We start from the raw sequence: 23,697 nt of genomic DNA on the forward strand, positions 1-23,697 counted from the left end.
CATTTTACTTTGTTTTCAAAACCCATATTTTTCTGAAAAACAAAAATATATTATTAATTATTTAGGAAAAATTCTACATTCATAAGACAAGAATAACTCAAAAGAAGCCCTCTAATATTACCTCTTATAAAGCTGATTTTTACAATATTTGAAACCCTCTCAAACATGAGGTCGCAAAACAAAAAGCTTACAAAAACAGAAACCTGAAAGCTTTTCAATTTCATGTGACTGCCTTAATATTATAAAGTATTTTCTATCTCAGAATTCTTATTTTTATTATTTATTTTATATACAGTGTTACATTTGTTGTTATTCTTTGTTCTACATATTCGGAACTGTACCACAATGCTTTATTATTTTTATTTTTCTCTCATTGTACTTTTTGTATTGTACTTGTCTATACATGTACTAATTTAAATAAAAATAAAATAAAAAAAAAACAGAGAAGTACCTCCACCGGCCGAGAGGGGCAGTATACCTAAAAAAGGCGGAAGACAAACCGGTAAAACATACAGATTTACCAGAGCCCGTCTACGGAGAGCCTGCCCACTCCCTATTAAGCCCTGTTGTACAGAATTTTGGTTGTAGTACCACCAGAGTTCCACTGGGGGCGATCGCCATGAGTGCAAAATGAATGGAAGTCAATGGGGCTTGACGGCTAAATTTGTCTCTTTCACCCGATTGCCGTTGAGAAATCTCAGAAATGATTGTAGATTTTGCAAGTTCAACATGGGTTTTAGGTCGAAAGTTGAATGAACGAGTACTTATGTCCTTTTGATTTCTTACAGGTTGAGTTGTTGTTGTCCATAACACGCTAGCATTCTGCTAATGAACGCTGATTGGTCAGTGAAGGACTGATTACGACCAGAGATCCCGCTTGATGGCATCGTGTCATCTGAAGCGGGACCAGAAACAAACAAAACAAAAACTCTTCTAGCACGTGTATTTACCTGTGTCAGCTGTGTTGTCGATGCCTCGAGAGAAAAGAAAGTGCAGAGCGCGAAAGCACCAGAGCGACTGAAGGATTGCCGTTAAGCAGTATCTCTGGTCGTACATGTGTATGACGTCATTGACACTTTAAAAGACTTTTTAAAGCAAATAAGTGACTCTAAAAAATCTAACACCCAGCAATGTGTAATTTATTTGCATTTCCTTTCGAATACAACATTCAAATTACTAGATAAAAAATTATATCCTGAGAAAAGTGGATTTTTATTGGTATAGCGCCATAGACCTCCATTCATTCTGCACTCGTCCTGTGAGCGCCCTCATATGGAATCAGAGAGGAACTGCAACCAGTTCAGAAGCCGGAAGTTCAGTGAGAGTGAAACTTCTCGCCATATTAGACATTCTCTGGATTTACCAACAGCGGCCGCTCATCACATGGTTTTAGTATTTGAAGAGAGGAGATCAGAAAATATCCTCGACTACGAGCGTTTAAGTAAGTACATGTTTCCTTTTTGTGTCACACAATATTATGTTCATTTTTGATGTATATACCGGTTGGTTGTTTTAATTAGTTTGTTCAGACACGCACGCTGATATAGTGCACAATGCACAGTGTTAGCTAACACGTGCTGTTTCGCCTTTTTTACACACTGAGTTCAAGCATGTTCTACATGTTAAAATGTATCTAGCTACTGTAGGTAAGTTAGCCAAAGCTTTACATCTAGAAAGACTTAAGTTTAACTTTTGGTGTTTTCTAACAAAACAGAATGATGTATATAGGTATTTAAATTATTTTGTTAGTCCGAACAAGCATGCTGCTAGGTCAGTTTTAGCAAGTGTTAGCTAACATGTGCTGTGTTGCTACTGTTCTTCTAGCATTTAAGGTCATTTATGAGTTATTTCTCTGAACTGCTGTACTTTTTATGTTTGAGGACAATGTAGTTTACTTGAATCACTACACTGAATGAATACATTTTACTGTTCCACATTTGGCTGACCAGTTTTTCCCCCCACAGCATAGCTACTGTATATTCTGTATATAACGTTAACAATGCGGTTTTGTTCACATTTTCTTGCAGATACCTTGACCAGAGCACAATCGGTTATCTTCATCCAAGTGACCTACTATTGGACAATCGTTTTGGCTTTCAAGGTAAATAAATTGTTAGTCACAATGTCTAGTTACTGGGCTATAAGGAGAAGAATATTGAAAGGAGTTGAGATGGACAAACAGGAAATTGCAGATGTTGGAAACTTTAACAGTATGGAAAATTGTGCCTGTAGTTGTTGTTTTATATATATATATATATATATATATATATATATATATATATATATATATATATATATATATATATATATATATATATATATAATTAAAATATTTTTTATGTAGATTTCCAGAATGAGAACCAAGCCCTGAGGGAAAGCAATGCACAAGCAGGTGAGAACATGCACTCTTTCTTAAATTTTACTTTTTTGACTGTGATGTAGGTCCAAAATTACCAAATGCCTTTCATTTTGTAGCTTCGGATGACAGCGGCTCACTTCATGAGCAGGTGAAGCAAGTTGGGACAATGTTGACGACGTTTGCTCGTACTGGGCAATCAGGTACAACTTGCAAACAACACCTGTGGTTGTTGGTTTAATTCCCACTGGGGCCACCTGTACATGTAGTAGACCTAGTTGTAAATGTCATAGTTTAGTAGTTGAGGGACCAGGACTGACTGCTTTATTCTTTTATTCTGTGAACCCCTGTAGGTGCAGATCAGACCCTAATGCTGCGACGTCTTGGAGAGTTTGGCGATGTTGTGCGTAGCATGGACAACAAAATGGACACTATGCTGCAACATTTCAGTGCCAATGTGTCTTTTGGAGAGTTCTCCCTGCCAGGGGGTCTGTTACTCCCCCTAGACAACCCATTTGGCGTTGCTTGACAACAGTTTGAGGCAGGATAAAGAGCTCCAGTAAGTGTGCTGATTTTGTTTATAATGCTGTAGGGTAATCTAAAAAGTAAAATTTAAGATTGTACACTGCATATTCTACAGTCTGAATCCACAGCCTGTCACATTTTTATATTTATGTATGAGAAGCTTCAGAGATATGTAATTTGTAACACTTTTTTGTATTTTCAGCTTCGGTTTTTGGCAATCAAATGTGGGAGGGACCTAAAAACAACCGTGTGGCGAATACTTCAGAGTATCTTCTCTAATCACCTTTCCATTAATACAACCTGGACGGGTGTAGGGGATAAAGCATGTTTTAGAGACATGTTCCTGAAGACCATTGTTCAAAGTAATATATATAAATATATAAATTTGTTATATATTTAAGTAGATGTGTGTGGCCTTATGACATTCACATGGAATGACAGATCTGTATTTTCTACAGGAGCCATCCGGAAGAACCCGGCAACCCAGGATGCCACTGATGAGGCGGTCCAGGTTAACGTTATGCGTTACCTGAAAGGAGCATCTGATCGTGAAGGCGGAAAAAGACGCCGCACAGCTGAGAGGGACCCACAGCCGACCTCTTACACCTAGGCTGACTACTGACACCTGGAACCCTTTCTTTATCCTGCAGTCAGTAACATCAAGACCCCTAAAGAAGCCAGAAGTTTCAGGCTACACTCACCCAATCCACACTGTTCACTGTGGAAATTACTGTGGAAATTTTTATTCCCTGTGACCCTGCCTTGAAGGCAGCTCCTTGGATAGATATGGGATGGCGAGGTTGTTTGTCCTTTATATAGGCGCACAAGAAATCACTGAAGATAAGCCAATTTGCGCTGCCTCATTCTGGAGGTCGGGGAAAACCGGAGAACCCATAGTCAGGCTTGTTATAATGTTCTGTTCTACTACTGTTCTATTCTTCTCCAGAGCTTTACTCTAAATTATTACCATTTATCCTATTGTTAGAAATGGCTTGTTAAATGTGATGTTATACCTCGATTTATTTGGTATCCTGCACATTCTTTGGTACCAAATATCCTCATTATTTGATATAATATTTAATGGTAATTCTTTTCATCCCAGAGCTGACCTATTTGTTATTAACAAATATTGTAAGTGTTATAATTTGCTTGTAAGGCTGTTTTTTTTTTTTTTAAACCAAAATTTAATTGGAAACATGCAGGTTCTTTAGTAAAAATGTTTTTTGTTATTTATAGGCCTATTTAAGCTTATTTATTGTCTGTTATATTTCATTTATATTATCTTGTATCATTGACAGTTAATGTACTTTGAAATGTGGAATAAAAATGCCAAATGGGAATTTATCTGGTTTGTTCAATTATTATCCATCATAAACTGCATGTTACAAATATATGAATAATAAATAAATATATATTATTTATTACACAATAAGCGGAGGCAGATCGCTCGAAAATAGCGTTTGCCTCCGACGGGCCGCCTTTTGGTATAAAGGCGGCGGAACGGCGGTTTGCCTGCGGGCCGGCGGCGGTACGAAGGCGGTAGGAAGCCGGCTGCCGCTTGCCGTCAAACGTGTTTGCGATTACGCAATTCTGACGCTTCTACAGCCGCCGGATCACCGCCGGTGGTCCGCCGACTCATTGCTATCTGGGGCGCTGAATCATTGACGTCAATCCTTTGAAGTTTAATATAGCGATCGCTATCACTTGAATGAGGATGAAGACACTTTATGTTGAGTTTATTTATATCACTTAAGTGATTTATATGTTAATTATTATTTCTCTTTAACTGTTCTAGATCAACCTTCCACATGTCCATCTGTGTTGATACAAAGCAATCATTAAAAGGCTATCATCTATCCATGACTCTGAGTTCTCTGACAAGAACACTGTGGCGGTCAGTGCACATTGATCCAGATATATCCTAATTTAGAACAGTTAAAGTAACGGGTTTTGGGTCAAAAATCACAGTTCATCATTCCAGATAATTTACCTCAAGCACGTAACAATGGAGAAGCATTTCCATTGGCTGCAGTCTGCCGGTATTGGCCAATCAGAAAAGTTGACATTGTGCAGCCTTTATCACAAAATATTCTGCTACTTCTTTATTATTATTCATTACATTACGTGTATATGTGGCTATTATATTGTAGAATATTGAGTTGCTAAAATATACAAATCCTTTTAATTAAAAATAAAATAAAATTTAACCTTTTTTTTTTTTTTTTTAGCTGGAACTCCGTCCTCCCTCGAAACCCCTTTTCCACCCCTGCGTGTACTACCACCGCTTTGGAAGAAGCCATGAAGCGGAGGGGCATTAGAATGTGACACCTTCATATTTTGTTTAGTAAACGCCATACAGAACATTTGTTTATGTTTAGGTACTAGAGACATGACTTAGTGAGCCATTGCAGATGTAAGTGTGGATGCTATCTCTTGGTAGTTTTTAGCATGTGTAAAGATTACAGCATATCTGCATACATCTGAACATCAAGATTTTGACATGCCTCTGGCAGATCATTTATATACAGTGTAAACACGATTGGACCAAGTGTGGAGCCTTGGGGGACCCCTACTGGACATTCACAGAATGGGGACTTTGAATCATTAACACAAACACGTTGCTTTCTACTGGATAGGTATGATTTTATAGCCTGGATGCCAGCCGAATTTAGCCCCGCCCACAATTTTTTTTGCTCGGGCAATTCGGTCTGGACTCGCTCCATAGAGGAGTAATTATGCCCGAACAGAAACAGTTTGGACCAATGAAATTGTCAGGGCGGGCTTGAGACGATGATGGACAGATGATCAACAGTAACGTAATCATCCACATCATCGAAGGCTCTTGGGTTGAATTTGCTCTTATCCTAAACGGAGAACTTGTTCGTATATGCATTCACCTTCACTATTTCTCTCAGAAACGATGATCGTGTTGGTAAGTACTCTGTGTATCCTTAAATTATTTTATTATTTTTTACACTCATATTTTTCTTGTAACGTTACTTAATCCAGCGTGCGTGCAGACAGGGTTTCCAAGTGTTTTTGCAATGTCGCGCACAATTGCTACTCAAAACTATAGCCCAAAACAATAACTTTCCGGGGTGTTCTCCGGAAAAAAATGGCGTTTGGTTGGCAAAATATGTTATTTTGGCAAGGTTGCCTGCTAAAATTCGCATTCCTGGGTTTATATAATCACATAATTGGGGTCGCTTCAACCCGCGGACATGGAGAAAAACACGGACTTGGCAACACAGTGCAGTTGAGTTCTGTTGACATTTGACAACTAACGTTACGCGTCGCTCCGTTGCTCTGATTGGTTGTGGGTCTATCCAATTGAGGTCTTTCCTGGCTCGGTTGAAACACGCCCCATAATCAAAGCTCAATGGAGCGGTACCAGACTCATATTCTGACTAGAATTGAGTATGGCCACGCCAGGCTAATGATTTTATCCAGTTAAGAGCTTGTTCAGAGAAATTGAAATATGTTAATTTAGATAAAAGAACTTTGTAATTAACAGTATCGAAAGCTCGATTTAGATCTATAAAGACAGCACCAACATAAGAACTCTTATCTAGATAGCCTTTAACCTTTCCCAGAAACACACAGTTGAACCCTGAACCCAAATCCCATAGGGTGGAATAAATTATTGCTTGTATTGAGATGTTGAATCAGTTTAGCCACCCATTTTTCGACTATACCAGGGCCATCTTTCAAGCTGATGGCACAATGGATTGTCTTAAAGGGGTCATGAACTGGCTTTTTTATTTTTTTTATACTGTTATCTGAGGTCAACTTATGACGTTTGTGTGGTTTTTACATTCAAAAACATCATAATGAATAAGTAATAGGCTATTTTCTGCCTTGGTTTTGAGGCTCTCTGAAAAACACTCGGATTTGATGGGCGTGCCGCACTGAACACTTGGAAGTAAACGCCCACGGCTAGGATTGGATAAGATTTGCATATTTAATGAGCTTCAGTCAGTCCATATGGGTATCTTCTGGGGAAATGAGGACTCGCAAAATATCAAACAAACACAATGATTAAATCACACACACTCTCGCGGACACGGACACACACACACTGGAAGTTTTCAGCTCTGAAACTTACAGGTTATTCTTATATTACCATGACCTTTTATATATCAAAAGCTTAAGGGAAAGTTGATTTCTCAGTTCAACACCCCTTTAAGGACTGATTAATGAAATATGTCATGGGCTGTATGAATGGGTCTCTTTGTGCCTTTTTAGAAAATTAGTATCAAGGCCATAGATATCCATGGCCTTAGAATTTTTTAAGCCACTGATGCTACTTCTGTTTCAGTTATTTGTTGTAAATAGAAATCGGCTGTGCATAATTAATGGAGCAAATAGAATAGCTAGGTGAATTAAAAAGTTGAGTTGTTTCATAAACAGAGTCTAGAAAGAAAGAGTTCCGTAGATATGATGGTTGGATCTGTAACTAATTCAGTGTTAATTTTCAACTTTTTCTGCCAATCAGCTTGTTGATGGTTTGCCATATCTTCCTCCCATTTCCTCTTGCCTCTTCAATAGTATTGATGAAGAAGTTGGCTTTAGTTTATCTTTTTTTACTTTATTACTTAATGAGGTACATTTTTGTCGGTCTGTTGAAAGACCTGATTTTAAAGATTGTTTCAATAATTGATCTCTTTCCTTCATAAGTATCCTACACTCTTCATTTAGCCAGGGCAATGTGTTTTTCTTCGACTGCCTAGTGAATCGACGCACCCAGGGCACGGTTGCCACACATAGACTGTAAATAAATATGAACGTAGTGTCCGTGACATCACCCATAGGTTTCTGAAGCCTAAAGTGCGGCCGCTGCCATCTTGACAGCATGTCACTCCCGGATAACTGAAAAGGGGCTAAAGATGAGCTAACAGGTGGAGTGGGTGGAGCTAACGGACAGCAGACAAACAGCAGGGGCAATCCACCTGTCACTCGAAGTGGCCACGCCCTTAATTATGCAGAACTTTAATGCTTTATATAATGTAAATGAATGAGTTATAAAAAAATTCACCCCCCTCACAGTTGTCATGAACGGCAAAATTAGCCGTATAGACCAAAACCACAATTTGTACCAGACTGTAAACATGTAAATCCTGCATACTTTGGCCTTGAGAATGATTTAGGTCAATCTTGAAGCTCATAGGAATAGTTTCCCAAAAACGAATAAAAAGTTCTGTCCTGAAACTCTAGATGGCGCAGGCTGATAGCTCCTTAAAGGTGCAGTAAGCGTATTTTCTGAGAAACGCTGTTGAAAGTGGATCGGACCGAGCACTAAAACACACCTGTAGCCAATCGGCGTGTCCACTCATGAGGGGGGAGGTGCTTGTGCGCCATAGCGTGTTTGTGAAGTTGGGGGTGGCGCTATCAAGATTGGGGTGTGATCCTTTTGGGTAGGGGCGTGTTTGTTTTGGTGATTTCAAATATCAACAGTGTTTCTCAAAAATCGCTTACTGCACCTTTAACTCAATCTGCTTGCAATCACATCATTCTCTTTAGAGCACATCTGATTGGTTCCTGCTGTATCAGTAGCCAATGAGCTGTCATGCTCAACCTTCAAATGCTTTGTTAGCATTTGCTGTAGTTGCAGCGCGATTTTAGAAACCCTCCACCTTTGCCAGCTCCACCTGTATTAACTGAAATCATAAAGAATTAGATTAAATCTGACATTTTTGGTAACGTTACATGTCAAATTACACATAAAACGTGTGATTTCGAGTAAAATGTTTCACTTTGTTAAACTTTGATAATCAAGTAGTCTAGCAGGAGAAATGGGTTCCCGTGTATCCGCTAGGCAGTTTTTTGTAACCTGTTTTTTTGAGACCCTAATGGTTTCTTGTTAAGAATTTTTGCCGTTGCCGAGGTCAACTAATGTCCCATGGGGTTCGTTTGGCGGCCATCTTAACTCCTAAACCACACAACATACAGAGACAAATGAACCCACTTGCTAATATAATTCGGACACCAGGAATCAAATGGAAAGGTCATTGACATGGTACAACCACTCTATTGGTGAAAAACAGGCAAATAACACATTTAGGCTCATTATGATGTAACTTTTGCTATTTGTGTTGAAAATTTAGCCGTATAAATCTAATTTATTCTGTTATAACAATTGCAAGGTTATTAAATTGATCACTATTAAATGGATCAATGATCATCATGGTTGTTTATTATCAATCTCCACCTCATCCTCTTCCCCCTCTCCATCATCATCAGCAAACAGGTCGATGAGAGATGGGGCCAGAATTGGTCCACAAGACCAGACAGGCTCCAAAATCCCTCCGTCCGTCTTCTCCCACCCCTGACCCTCGTCATAGGGTTTAGGCCTCCGGAAGATCGGCTCAGCTGCCCGCTTGCCCGCTGGATGTGAGGGATGAGTGAGTCTTGGCAGTGGGGCAGGCGAGCAAAATCGACTCTCGACTTAATGCTGAGGGTCTCGTCTTCTCCCACAATCTTCTTGAGCATCTTGCTCCTGACCGGCTTGACTGATTTCTCACATGCTTGACTGTACATCACACACGTGAAAACCTCCAGCTGCTCCTGCACTTCCAACTTCACCTTCCACTCATCGCACAGCTGACTGGAGGAAGATTGATGGGATAATTGCTAAGTTTGCTCTCTCCAAATATTATATTCAATACATTCAAATTCAACTGTCTAAAATTCATCCACCAACCTGAAACCCTTTTGAAATTTGGGGTTCTTCTGGAGCTTTTTGAGCGGTGTCACCTTGCCCTTGCCTTTGAAGGTGCTGGTACAGTCCTCACCACTAAACACACAGTAGCCGAGCAGCTGCTGCAGTACGGCTGCCCAAGAGGAGTGGCCAGCTCTGGGACATTGACCAGCTGACGGTGGCGGCCCATGCCAGTGTCGAGGTAGATGACGAGGCTGATGGTGTCAGCGTGATGCAGGATGAAGGATGAAGAAGATGTCGGTGTCCAGGGTCCTCACTACTGCCGACTTGAATCCCAGCTTGACGGCATGATGCAGGCGGAGCACAACCGGCTGTCTATCTCCTCCTGGTCTGACTGGAGGGCATGGATCTCAATAAACTCAACCTGAAATGGCAGAAAACACCCCAATGCACGGTAGCTTATATTCTTGGCAAACAATCTGCTAACACAAGACCTCACTGAAGTTTCCTAGGTATGGATCAATCAACTTCTCCATCCGACGACATTAGCTGATGAGCTGTTCCCTCCACAATGAGAGCAGCCGCCTCGCACTTCTCCAGTTGGGATGCTTCCTCCTTACTCCCCCAGACCCTGAGCATCAACTGATAAACGACAGAAAGCGAGTTTAATTGTATCGATAAGAGCAGGGGTTTGGCAGCCCTGAGTGAGAGATATTAATATTATTAACCCTATAAAGCCTATTGTATAATATTTGATATGTACATTTCTAAGGCCTCTTTGATCATGATAAACATAATTAAAACTTTGCTGAAAAAACATCTGCACACAATCTACTGTTGTCTGATTAATAGTTTGATTATCCATACATAATGTTTTAGGAAACCCATGTTAAAATGTGAGTATCAAATATGATCCATCAGGCTTTTGAGTTTATTTGTTCATCTCTCAGTCATCAAAAACTAAAGAGCATAGATTGTGAAAGCATTTCAATATAATCTTACTAAGACATTATTGGGGAATATAGAGTGACAACAGATATGTATATGCATTTTAAGACTATTATAAAGATCTCACTGACTGACATTACAAGCTATCAGAATTTCATCTAATGTTTTGACAATATAAATATCAGCAGGTGCAAAAAATTACACATTTTTGCCCAGTTTGGGCTTCTGAATAAAATTAAGTATTAAGTATTATAAAATATAAAATTATGTATTATGGGCTTCATAATACATTTTAATACCATAAAAAAAGTTTAAATAATAAGAACTAAAAAAAAATCACCATTAAACTAATACAAAGAAACATTATTTAATTTTTGTTTTTATTCATATGCAATAATATAGAAAAATATAGTAAAAAAAAAAAAACAAATAAATAAAAGTATTTAGCAACACATTTTGATGCATGCAGAGTAAGGTGACCAGATTTCTGAAATGGAAACTTGGACATTCTCATTTCAGAAATCTCATTTGTTATTAGGCCTGTCTATTAATTAAAAACAGGGACAATATATTTTTGAATGTTTTTTGTTGTCGTTGTGGGCTGGGCTCCCTATATTATTATTAACATTAATAATTATTATGATTTAGTTTTATTATTATTACGATTTTTGGTCTGGTTTTAATACAATTCACTGCACCTGCAAAAACAAAACAAAAAAACAATCAAACAATGAAAACAGTTCATAGTAAAAACCACCACTGTAAATCACAAGCCGTTCAAAACAATATTAGAACATGATTTAACAAAAACACATTACACAAATAAAACAACATAAATATGGAAAAAAAACTATTTAACAAATATAATTGTATTTAATACCTTCATTTTCACGAGTTTATACTGTATAAATTACTTTTTTTCTTTTACTTCAAATGTTTTGTTACGTTTGTGCTTGAAATAACTGTTACTAACTTTAATTGGTCTTGTTATTTTGCATTTTAGGCTCATTTTAAGCATGTATTTAAGTATGTGTGTATTCTGCACATGTATTTGTTGTGAGCTAGGGTAAGGTGTAATTGTTTAGTTTATATATATATATATATATATATATATATATATATATATATATATATATATATATATATATATATATATATATATATATATATATATATATATATATATATATATATATATATATATATACACACACACACACACACACACATATATATAGGCTAGTTAAGATGTGTGGTAATCACTGCTTTGTGACTGGAACTTTTGGGGACAAAACAATCCCGCACCCCGTTGAGGATCTGTTATAGAGCACATGCAAACAGTATTACTTTAATTTAACATGAATAGTTAGTATGTTACTACCTTGAAAGTGATAACGATGTTTCTTTTGATATTTGACGATAATGGCGCTCTGCTCTCGGTGACGTTCATCATGAAGCTGCGTGCGCGCGACCAAGTAGAGTCAGCGCAGCTCACAGCGCCATCTGCTGGTGAAAGAATCACAACACTTTTTTGCAATGTAAATGCGTTGTTGTTATGTATATGTTGTTTTGAACGAGCTGTAAAACGGGGACCTCTGAAGCAATATTCTCACCAGTGTTCAATCAGCTTTGACATATTTAAATATGTATATTTGTGATATGTTTACCTTTTTATAATTTTTCGATAATCTTATTAAATATAGGCTATGCTTCAGTTTTCCTTTTATATTCTTAAATTTAATCTATAAATTAAATTAGAATAATACACTATAGGCTGTTACCAATCAAATTAAACAATTTACACTGAAAAATTACAACTGCATTAAATAATGTTATTAGATTATTTTAAATATTTTTTAAGATACAAATAAGAAATGTTGGAAAGATGAGACTAAACCACCAGTAGGTGGCAGCAGGTGACCGTCTTAATGAGTGAGTCATTGAGTCGATTCAGTGAACCGGCTGATTCATTCAAGAATTAGAAAACGTCCAAATTAAGTTCATAACTATTCAATAAATGTGTTCAGATCGATGCGCGGTCACGTGCTCTGCTCATATGAATGATTTGAATTTGAGTTGCTATGGCGATGCATGTTATGAACATTGTTATGAATTGATTCTGACTCATATGCAGGCGCACTGATCGCGATCTGTTGTTGAGAGAGACGAGGCGAATTCAAAAACATTTGCAGAATATTTTCTGTGCTGACTGAGATTTTGAAGCTGTTCGGACGATTCCTGAGACAAGAGTTTTATTCTGGAAGAACAACGCAGGAGATATCCTTTACACAGTTATATTTTTGAGTTTTAGTTCTTATTATTTCTATTGTGCTATCTTATTGTTCTTTTCTTATTTTAGGAGTTTCAAATTTTATTTCTTTTTATTTTTTATTTTTCTGGGAGGAGTATTTTTGAGGAGAGTTTATTGTATTGTACTATTGTGTTGTGTTGTGTTGTGTGTTGTGTTTTGTGTTTTGTGTTTTGTATTGTTTTTATTCCAGATTGGAGGAGGATGTCGATGGCGAATATGATGGGTGAAACAGGAGGTGAGTGCTTTAGGTGTTTCATTTGTTTATGGGATGTTATGTTACTGAAATATTCCAGCCTCAGGCCGCTCCAAATCCAGGAGAGCCACTTTCTCTCAGACGGCTGGTCAGGAGGTTTGGAGACCCTGTTCTGTTCTGATGACCGACCCAGACACAGATCCAGGAGCTTCCTACACATTTAGCACTTCTGTCTTCTGAGTTTTGTGTTTCTGTGTCCACAGGTCAGACGGACAGGAAGAGGGAGTGGCAGAGCGGCAGCCGGGAGAGCCAGGACGATGGACGTCCATCCACTCCATCTAAACTCTTTCGCAGAGGTCAGAATAGGCTTTTATTGAAGAAGTTATTGCTCAGTTATCAAATAATGTGTCATTGAAAATAGAAAGTTGAAAAATAAATAAATACAGTAACAATTTGATGTGACCACTGACATTGATTATTAATATGATAAGAAATATCTTCACCAAGCATCATGTCCATATCATCTTTGTCCCTCTCTGTCAATATAGTGAGGCGGTTCTCTAGAGAGTCGTTGAGCCTCAGCAGCCGAGGCACGTACATCGTCGAATGGAGGTGGAGTGGCGATCGGTCGGATAGCCTAAGCGAACAGGGCAGTTCCAGCGACTGTTGTTTGTCCAGGTCCGACAGCCTCGAAGAGTGGATGTGCCCTCCGCTGCCAGGTCAAGTTCCCGTCGAGCCAACGGAGACTTCAAATGGCCTTATGGAGGCTTCACCAGTGAACAGGAGCTCAACAGGTGAGACTGAAATAAAGCTGGGCGGTGTAAAGTGTACAGATGGAGATTTTTGCTATTTCATATTTCATTCTGACAGTCACAGTACAGTCACATTTAATTTCCTTTTGCTGAAATTTTCTTTCTGGAATCAAAGGGGTGGTTCCGTGGGTTTTTTCTAGGCTTGGTTGTGTTTATGGGGCGCAGTATAACATGTCTTAATACTTCTTTTTTTTTTAAACGCCGTATTTTTATTCTTATATTTTACCTTTATTCCACACCGCTGTCTCCACTGTCCTTTGAGCGGCTCATTTGCTTCCTGCTTCTATGAAGCCCATCCCTCTGAAAAACGCAATGGTCTTAGATTGGTTAGATGGCCAAATGTAGTTTGTAGTTCTGCAACAGCTCTCTCTCTCTTTCGTAATGACTGCGACGTGGCCTCGCCCACTTTGTTGCGTGTTCACGGGGGCAGTGTTTATGTTAATAGCAAGGGTTTATGATATCAACAAACCGGGAAGAAGCTTGTTGTAGTCCAAACCGGCCGTTTTTGTAGGCAATAAACTGCCATAACTTTAAAAGACAATATCTAACTTTCAGCGCTGTAACTTTGCAGATACTGTTTATGCTCAAGCAGCAACATTACACACTAACTAAAGTTAAAAAAGTGAAATCGCATGCGACCACCCCTTTAACAGTAAAATGTAAGTTATGTCATTATATCACAGCCTAATTTGGCGTCAGAGATGTTTCTAATAATTCAGTTTTGTTTTCTTCATTTCAGAAAAACCTGCCGATTGTAAGAAGAGGAAAGGAGATCGTTCTTTCTTCAGGAACGTGTGTCAGGCTATGAGGCGCTCGCTCCTCTGCTGTTGTCTCGGTGCTGAGGATGTTGTGGAGCCGTTTGTTCCTCCAGCGGATCTGGAGCCAGAGCCCGATCCTGGTCCATCATCACCTGATCCAGATCCCTCCGGCGTCCAGCCAAATAACGGTCAATCCGCAGACATTATTCCTCCAACATTGTTTTAAACAGTATTATTATTTTCTTGTTTGCACTGATATTTTAAATATAAAACAAAGGATCTAGCAAGCTCATATATTTCTCATATTTTATTTTTCAGACTCCTTTGAGACTCTCTATAACGTGGGAGAGATGATTGGATCCGGAGGATTCGGAAGAGTGTTCAAGGGAACACGGAAATGTGATGGCAAAACGGTAAAGCAATCTTGCTGAATTGTACAAACATTTTTGCTCTTGCATGCATTAAAACATATTTAATACAGATGGGTCAATACTTAGATGCTCAAATCATAAATGTTATGTGCAAAGTCAGCGGCTTGAACACTGTTACTGTTGTTGAACTGTTATTGAACATAGTTTTTTTTTGCAGGTTGCCATCAAGCAGATGCACAAGATTAACAATGATCGTTATCTTGTTATTGTAAGTTGGTCAAAAGTTGAATGTGTATTTGTTGTTTAAGTGCTGATTACTGTAGTCAATACACCTGGAGGAAACATTAGGTGTAAATGTAATAGCTCAATAAACCTGGAAAGGCTCTGATGATCGTATCTATAAAGATCAAAGAAAAGTACATTTAAAAATGAGACGTTTTCTTCAGATTTTGACCCAGCTAACCTTCTGTCTACTACTTTTCTCTAGCCTGGGCATCCCACACCTCTGGTTACGGAAGTGGCGCTGCTGCTCATGATGAGGCAAGAACCCATAAGCCCCTTCGTCATACAAATGTACGACTGGTTTGAGCATCCTCGGAGATTCAGTCTCATTATGGAGTTCCCTGACCCCTGCGAGAACTTGCTGGACTTCATCCTTCGTGATCCTCCACTGGATGAAACCACAGCTCGGGTCATCATGATACAGGCTGTGCTGGCGGTGGAAAACTGCATCGAGCATGGCGTTTTTCATAATGATGTTCATGCACAGAATTTCCTGGTGAAGGCAAACACGCTAGAGCTCAAACTGATCGACTTCGGCTGCGGTCAGCTACTTAGTGCTGATGGCTACGAGAGGAACGTATACCGTGGTGAGTATTTTTGGAGTGTGGAAACCTGGATGTAGTGACTTTTTGATTATTTGATGCTTTGAAAAGATTGCTCTACAATGTGCAAATGTCTTGCTTACAGGATTACGGGATTACTGGCCGCCTGAAGTCTTCACAGAATCTCGATTCCACGCCGTCCCAACAAATGTCTGGGCTCTAGGAGTGCTGTTCTACGAGATGATGAACGCATGCTCTCCCTTTGGCAATAGAACGGAAATCACACAAGCCAAAGTTACATTTCAGAACCCCAACTTATCCGAAGGTGAGCGAAAAATATTGATAACATTGATAAACACACAAATAAAGCAAAGGCTCTGTTTAGAAACAGGTAAAGGTGAAGTATTTAAGATTTTTCAATGTTTTCAACATTCGTGTCACATGGTCATGACTAACCAGCCTCTCCTTAATAAAAATGTGTACAGAATGCAGAGATCTGATTAGCCAGTGCCTAGCCCGGGATCCAACGAAACGGCCGACGTTAGAGCAGATGTTACATCATGAATGGATTAGCTCAGGAGAAGTTCAGGAGATTCACTCGATCAGTGATTTCAGGTGTGAGGAAGTGTAACAGACAGAGTAGGATTATTATCATTTATCTTCAGTTCTGGATTATTGGTAGTGAGGTTTTCAAATTTGTGTTCATTGTTATAGTCAAGTCAGCTTCATTTATACAGCGCTTTATACAATACAGATTGTTTCAGAGCGGCTTCACAGTAATAAACAGGAAAATAACACAATCAGTGATGCGATTGCAACAATTCAGTTCTGTTGTAAATCAGCTCTAAAAAAACATTCATGAGTTCACATGTTCATATAATCTTTGTATTGGATAGGATATAACACTTGGTGGAGGGCTTGAGCCGAAGCCTGAAGTTCAACCCCGACCTGCTGACAGGAACCCAAGCCGCCGCACCAGAGATCAGAGCCGGCCCACGTCTGAGCAAGAACACGAGAGACCGAAGACTGGAAAGAAGTCATCAAGTCATCACGGCCACATTTGCTTTGTTTAGTCAAGACAACTCATCTTTATTTATATAGTTGTCACAGACTGACTGTGACCTCTGACTTTTATTTTGAAGGGACTGAACACGGGCATGTGCACACAACAAACTGTTTCCACCATTACACATACACACAAACTAATGCCGCGTTCCAGGCGACCTGTGACCCGTGTTTTTCCAACCTTCTACCCGTGAAAGTGCACCGGAACGGCAGTCAAACCCGTGACTTCCCACCCGTGAACTCGTAGTAGATCGATGTACTCCCAGTTACGAGCTCTGGCGTCACATAGCCCGCGAAGCAACAATGGCAGCCCCTACGGATGCGGTGTTTATGAAAGTCGTACATTAAAACCCAAATCGTTTTTTAAAATAAGGTATTGCTCTACGTTATTTATCTGCAAATGTTATGCATTATCAGCAGCTTTTCTAGCGTTAGCTCGTTTTCAGGCCATTGAGTGCAAGAATAAAATAATACCTAATACATTTCCAAATATACAAATAACGTAAAATAAAAGGTACAACAGCTTCTCTTGCCTTATGGGCCGTTTTTCTCCTCCGTTTCCCTCAAATAAGCAAGGAGTGAGCACCTTTGGTGATAGAAATGTTTGTAAATGAGTTCGGCGTGACTTTGCCTGGAACGCAGCATAAATGCCGGCAAAATGTACCATCCTGATGTAGTCGTGTGTTTGTAGCCCCGATGTCGGTGTTGTAACATCCCGTTCATCGTCCCAAGTTGTTAGTTTCATTGTTTTGTTTGTTTAATGCTGGAATTTGTTTAAATGTTTAATGTTCAGTGACGCATGCGGTTCTAATATCATTACACAGAGAGGAACACCAAAAATACTTTACACCATAAGAGTTTATTTCATTTCATTCAGTTATCAGTTTAACTTCAACGCTTTTCAAACAGCTAAACATCCCTTCTGGTTCACCTCTGTCGCGGAAATTCTCAATCCGTTTATCTGACTTCACCACGGACAATTCAAAACAACTCCCAGTTGTTAATATAAAACTACAGTATCTCGAGGTAATTCCCTTCTCGAATACATCGAACACAATTTCAATACTTTGAGGTAATTCCCCTCCCGAAGTAAGGTGACGGCGTCCCGTCGAGAAGCTACTATCGCTAGCGTTTACTCAAACACACATGAGCACACATATGACTGCACCTTTTTGGCTAAGTCTACATGGTCTTTGACCTGAACATCCTTAGTCTGCGTTTTTCTGTAATGTCATGCTAAATAACCCTTTGACCATTTCTGAGGCCATTATATAAAATATTTCCATCACACCTCTCACATGCCACACCAGTACACATGGAAAGTAGCCATATTTAAACTAGCATTTGCTCATCAAAGATTACTCCATCGGGTTCTGACCTCATAGGGGAGGGAGAGAGCCTGGGATGTATGTTTTGTCTTTATTGTTTTGAGCTCTGTACATGTTAATAGATGTAAATAATATATGATGTAGAGTTGAAATGTCATGAAGGTTTGTTTGTTTATGTCTTGTCACCTGTTTGTAACTTATAGGTTTTCCCCTAAAATGATATGTTCCAAAAATAGGAGGAGCCAAAGCCTATAAAAGAGGCAGCCATTTTAGGGGCAGGGGAGGGAGTGTGGAGAGATTCAATCTCGTTTGTGTTTTTTGGTCCTGTACATCGGCATAGCCAACTTACATTCGTGTATTGCAAATGTATTTTCCTCTGTATTATATTTGGATTATTTTTCTGTCTTCACTATTGCCACTGTATGTATTTATATTTTTCCACTTTGGGAGTTAAAACAACTCTGGACTGTGCATTTTTGTCCCTGTCACTTATTTTACACCTCTGTCCGCTGGTACATCCTGACAATAGTGTCTTATATGTGACCTGATGACCCCTTTGAATAAAAGTATCATTTGTTTGTTGAACGCACAGCCTTGCAAAGTACACTTCTTTTATTTATTTTTATTTTATTGATTTATTTGATAGGGATTATGCATATAAATTAACATTGTTGTATAAAAATACATCATGTAAATATGCCAGAATTAGTCAAAATAACTACTTTTCATCTGCAGTCCCTAGGCAGGTAACATAAGACTAACAAGAAGACAGCCCACAATCAAACAGCATTCATTCACTATAGAGTAAAATATACACATAATAATGACATGTACATTGATAAAACAAAAAGACACATAATGGCAAAGACATTGTTCATCCACCTCTATACTGCATTCAATAAACAGTGAAAATGTATGGGTGATAAATGTGTGAGTACATGTCTGGTTTTCTAGAAGCAACTGTTTTAAGTGAGTTTTAAAGGTTTTCAATGTAGGACATTCTCTTATTGGAAGGGGCAAACTATTCCAGAGTTTTCTGCCTATTACTGACAATACGTTTTGTCCAAAAGTGGTGCGCCTAAATGGTATCACACTGTCCCCTTTCACAGAGGCCTGTGTACTCAGTGGTGGAAATGGCCGAAAGTTGTTGTTGTTGTTTTTTAGTTGCAGTTCAAGAGGTCACAAAAACCTTCTAAATAAATTGTCCCCAGGTTAAATAAATCTGTTGAATGTTTTGGATGGTTACTGTACATCTCAGTTTAGTGCTTTGAAAATGAACAATTAAACATGTAAAGGTGAATCTAGTTATAAGGCAGTTATATATATACATATATATATATATATATATATATATATATATATATATATATATATATATATATATATATATATATATATATATATATATATATATATATATATATATATATATATCAATTAAAAAAAGTAACTAATTAATCGCACATTCAACATCTGCGTTTTTAATATTTTTTCATTGTAATAATTCCACAGTTACTCTCCAAATTTATGTAGAAACAACTTAAAGACAGTATATTTGAAATATTTGTTGTAATGACACATTTTTATGAAAACTGCTACCGATGTCTCTGAATTTTTTTTTCTTCTTTTAAAACATTAATGATAGACATTCAACATTATTGTATAAATAAAAGCTATATCAATTCCAAGTGAACTTAAAACAATATTCACACAAACCTATTATAAAAAATGTCTGGGGGTCATTTGGAACATTTCAAACTTGTGTGGGAAAAGGTTACACAAACAAGGCTTTTGTTACAGTATATTTTTTTGGAAAAAAAACATTCTACATTATTTTCTGAATTCTACATTTTGTCTTCGGTTAGTTCAATAATATAGCCTACGCATCATTGATAAACCCTTGTTATAAAAAAAATATATTAATAATTCTCTCTAATTGGCCTCATTAGCAAAGCCCGCTAAAAAACACAAGACAAGCAGGGCCGTAACCACACCACCACACACATTGTAATATCAGAAAGCTTTATTAATGTTTTTACTGTAAAGTTGTGCACAAATTAATACAGTTATATAAAATGGCATCATTTTAAAATCCACTTTTAAAAAATATCTACATTTCTCATTTTCATTCATGATGATAAAGTGAACATGTGCTTTGGTTTAGTGGAGGATTGCTGCCATCTACTGGAAAACAAACACTTTTAAAATTAAAATAATACTATTTTTACCTTTATGTGTAGACATTTTAGACAATCATTATTATAACAATAGAAACATCTCTTATCATTTTTGGGGTGCGTGGTGAGATATAAGTAGCTAAACATTTAATATTTGACAACTGTTTATGATAGATGTATTCAACGACCCACAGTAATAATACAGTGATGTAAACTGTTCATTTTTTTTTTAATGGAATTTATAAGACACGTTTTGCACTTTTGACATAGTGAATATTGAATGTGTGCATATTTTAAATAAAATACTATTAGCAAAGAGTTCAGCCTAAATGGATTACCTCACATCTAGGCTACAATTAGACTAGAACTGCTTTTACCATTCTTACTTCTTTCTTCTTCTTCTTTTTCTTTATTACCTTAAATCCCTTTTAATCCTTATTTTATTTTCCAGGTATCATTACATGCTTGGCCTGTGTTTTCATTGCATTTCCAATTTTGACCAGCATGGGTCGCCATTTGTGTGTGTTTTGTGCATATCTCGCATGCATTTCTGAATTACAGTGTGCGATTCTGGATCTGATTTCACTCGATATAACGGAAATTCAAGCTCTTTTCGGGAAAGACGGGAAATCATTTTTAGATGACCATTTATGTATTATTATTATATTTATAGACAGGATCATTTCAGGCATGTTAACACAGCTTTATCATTTCAAAGTTTCTGTTATGGCATCTGTTAATGTTGTGAATTCTCCATGTTCAGCATAATAACCGGAGATGCGCGCAGAATCAGCGCTGCACGTTACAAAATATTGCGCAACATGCGCAGCTTACGCTCATTTAGTAGACTGAGAATATGCGTAGCGCTAGTCGCTGGATTGCTCGCACTTTAAGGACATTGTATGAGTAACGTACAAGTAAGTCCAGTGTTATTTGAATATTAATGTTGTATTACAAGTGTATTCGTTGCAGATACTGTTTATAAGTTTTATTCATTTATATTCATGCAATCTATTTATCTCACGTGAGTTATGCGCTGAATCATTGACGTCAATCCTTTGAAGTTTAATATAGCGATCGCTATCACTTGAATGAGGATGAAGACACTTTATGTTGAGTTTATTTATATCACTTAAGTGATTTATATGTTAATTATTATTTCTCTTTAACTGTTCTAGATCAACCTTCCACATGTCCATGTGTTGATACAAAGCAATCATTAAAAGGCTATCATCTATCCATGACTCTGAGTTCTCTGACAAGAACACTGTGGCGGTCAGTGCACATTGATCCAGATATATCCTAATTCAGAACAGTTAAAGTAACGGGTTTTGGGTAAAAAATCACAGTTCATCATTCCAGATAATTTACCTCAAGCACGTAACAATGGAGAAGCATTTCCATTGGCTGCAGTCTGCCGGTATTGGCCAATCAGAAAAGTTGACATTGTGCAGCCTTTATCACAAAATATTCTGCTACTTCTTTATTATTATTCATTACATTACGTGTATATGTGGCTATTATATTGTAGAATATTGAGTTGCTAAAATATACAAATCCTTTTAATTAAAAATAAAATAAAATTGAACCTTTTTTTTTTTTTTTTTTAGCTGGAACTCCGTCCTCCCTCGAAACCCCTTTTCCACCTCTGCGTGTACTACCACCGCTTTGGAAGAAGCCATGAAGCGGAGGGGCATTAGAATGTGATACCTTCATATTTTGTTTAGTAAACGCCATACAGAACATTTGTTTATGTTTAGGTACTAGAGACATGACTTAGTGAGCCATTGCAGATGTAAGTGTGGATGCTATCTCTTGGTAGTTCTTAGCATGTGTAAAGATTACAGCATATCTGCATACATCTGAACATCAACATTTTGACATGCCTCTGGCAGATCATTTATATACAGTGTAAACACGATTGGACCAAGTGTGGAGCCTTGGGGGACCCCTACTGGACATTCACAGAATGGGGACTTTGAATCATTAACACAAACACGTTGCTTTCTACTGGATAGGTATGATTTTATAGCCTGGATGCCAGCCGAATTTAGCCCCGCCCACAATTTTTTTTGCTCGGGCAATTCGGTCTGGACTCGCTCCATAGAGGAGTAATTATGCCCGAACAGAAACAGTTTGGACCAATGAAATTGTCAGGGCGGGCTTGAGACGATGATGGACAGATGATCAACAGTAACGTAATCATCCACATCATCGAAGGCTCTTGGGTTGAATTTGCTCTTATCCTAAACGGAGAACTTGTTCGTATATGCATTCACCTTCACTATTTCTCTCAGAAACGATGATCGTGTTGGTAAGTACTCTGTGTATCCTTAAATTATTTTATTACTGGCAAAGATCGTTTACACTCATATTTTTCTTGTAACGTTACTTAATCCAGCGTGCGTGCAGACAGGGTTTCCAAGTGTTTTTGCAATGTCGCGCACAATTGCTACTCAAAACTATAGCCCAAAACAATAACTTTCCGGGGTGTTCTCCGGAAAAAAATGGCGTTTGGTTGGCAAAATATGTTATTTTGGCAAGGTTGCCTGCTAAAATTCGCATTCCTGGGTTTATATAATCACATAATTGGGGTCGCTTCAACCCGCGGACATGGAGAAAAACACGGACTTGGCAACACAGTGCAGTTGAGTTCTGTTGACATTTGACAACTAACGTTACGCGTCGCTCCGTTGCTCTGATTGGTTGTGGGTCTATCCAATTGAGGTCTTTCCTGGCTCGGTTGAAACACGACCCATAATCAAAGCTCAATGGAGCGGTACCAGACTCATATTCTGACTAGAATTGAGTATGGCCACGCCAGGCTAATGATTTTATCCAGTTAAGAGCTTGTTCAGAGAAATTGAAATATGTTAATTTAGATAAAAGAACTTTGTAATTAACAGTATCGAAAGCTCGATTTAGATCTATAAAGACAGCACCAACATAAGAACTCTTATCTAGATAGCCTTTAACCTTTCCCAGAAACACACAGTTGAACCCTGAACCCAAATCCCATAGGGTGGAATAAATTATTGCTTGTATTGAGATGTTGAATCAGTTTAGCCACCCATTTTTCGACTATACCAGGGCCATCTTTCAAGCTGATGGCACAATGGATTGTCTTAAAGGGGTCATGAACTGGCTTTTTTATTTTTTTATACTGTTATCTGAGGTCAACTTATGACGTTTGTGTGGTTTTTACATTCAAAAACATCATAATGAATAAGTAATAGGCTATTTTCTGCCTTGGTTTTGAGGCTCTCTGAAAAACACTCGGATTTGATGGGCGTGCCGCACTGAACACTTGGAAGTAAACGCCCACGGCTAGGATTGGATAAGATTTGCATATTTAATGAGCTTCAGTCAGT

At 38.1% G+C, this 23,697-nt stretch overlaps 1 protein-coding gene and 1 long non-coding RNA gene across 3 annotated transcripts; both read left to right on the forward strand.

Annotated features, from left to right (window-relative positions):
• The first annotated feature begins 1,362 nt into the window (after window positions 1–1,362).
• LOC307122413 lies at window positions 1,363–4,232 on the forward strand. 2 transcript variants are annotated; one of them, XR_013816039.1, is made up of 6 exons: window positions 1,363–1,441; window positions 2,028–2,101; window positions 2,345–2,392; window positions 2,476–2,559; window positions 2,710–3,243; window positions 3,340–4,232. It is a non-coding gene; the product is annotated as an uncharacterized lncRNA (long non-coding RNA). The 2 variants fall into 2 exon arrangements; XR_013816040.1 differs by lacking the exon at window positions 1,363–1,441 and having other exon boundaries at window positions 1,465–2,101.
• Window positions 4,233–13,634: 9,402 nt separating this feature from the next.
• On the forward strand, window positions 13,635–18,737 carry LOC307122414 (serine/threonine-protein kinase pim-2-like). The gene is made up of 7 exons (XM_079846400.1): window positions 13,635–13,785; window positions 14,543–14,749; window positions 14,880–14,974; window positions 15,150–15,200; window positions 15,420–15,801; window positions 15,902–16,081; window positions 16,653–18,737. The coding sequence occupies exons 1-7, from the start codon at window positions 13,692–13,694 to the stop codon at window positions 16,676–16,678; spliced, it is 1,035 nt and encodes a 344-aa protein (XP_079702526.1). The 5' UTR covers window positions 13,635–13,691; the 3' UTR covers window positions 16,679–18,737.
• Window positions 18,738–23,697: the final 4,960 nt, after the last annotated feature.

This window comes from Gobio gobio (genome assembly GCF_949357685.1).
Source record: "Gobio gobio genome assembly, contig: scaffold_131, whole genome shotgun sequence".
Lineage (NCBI taxonomy): Eukaryota > Metazoa > Chordata > Actinopteri > Cypriniformes > Gobionidae > Gobio > Gobio gobio.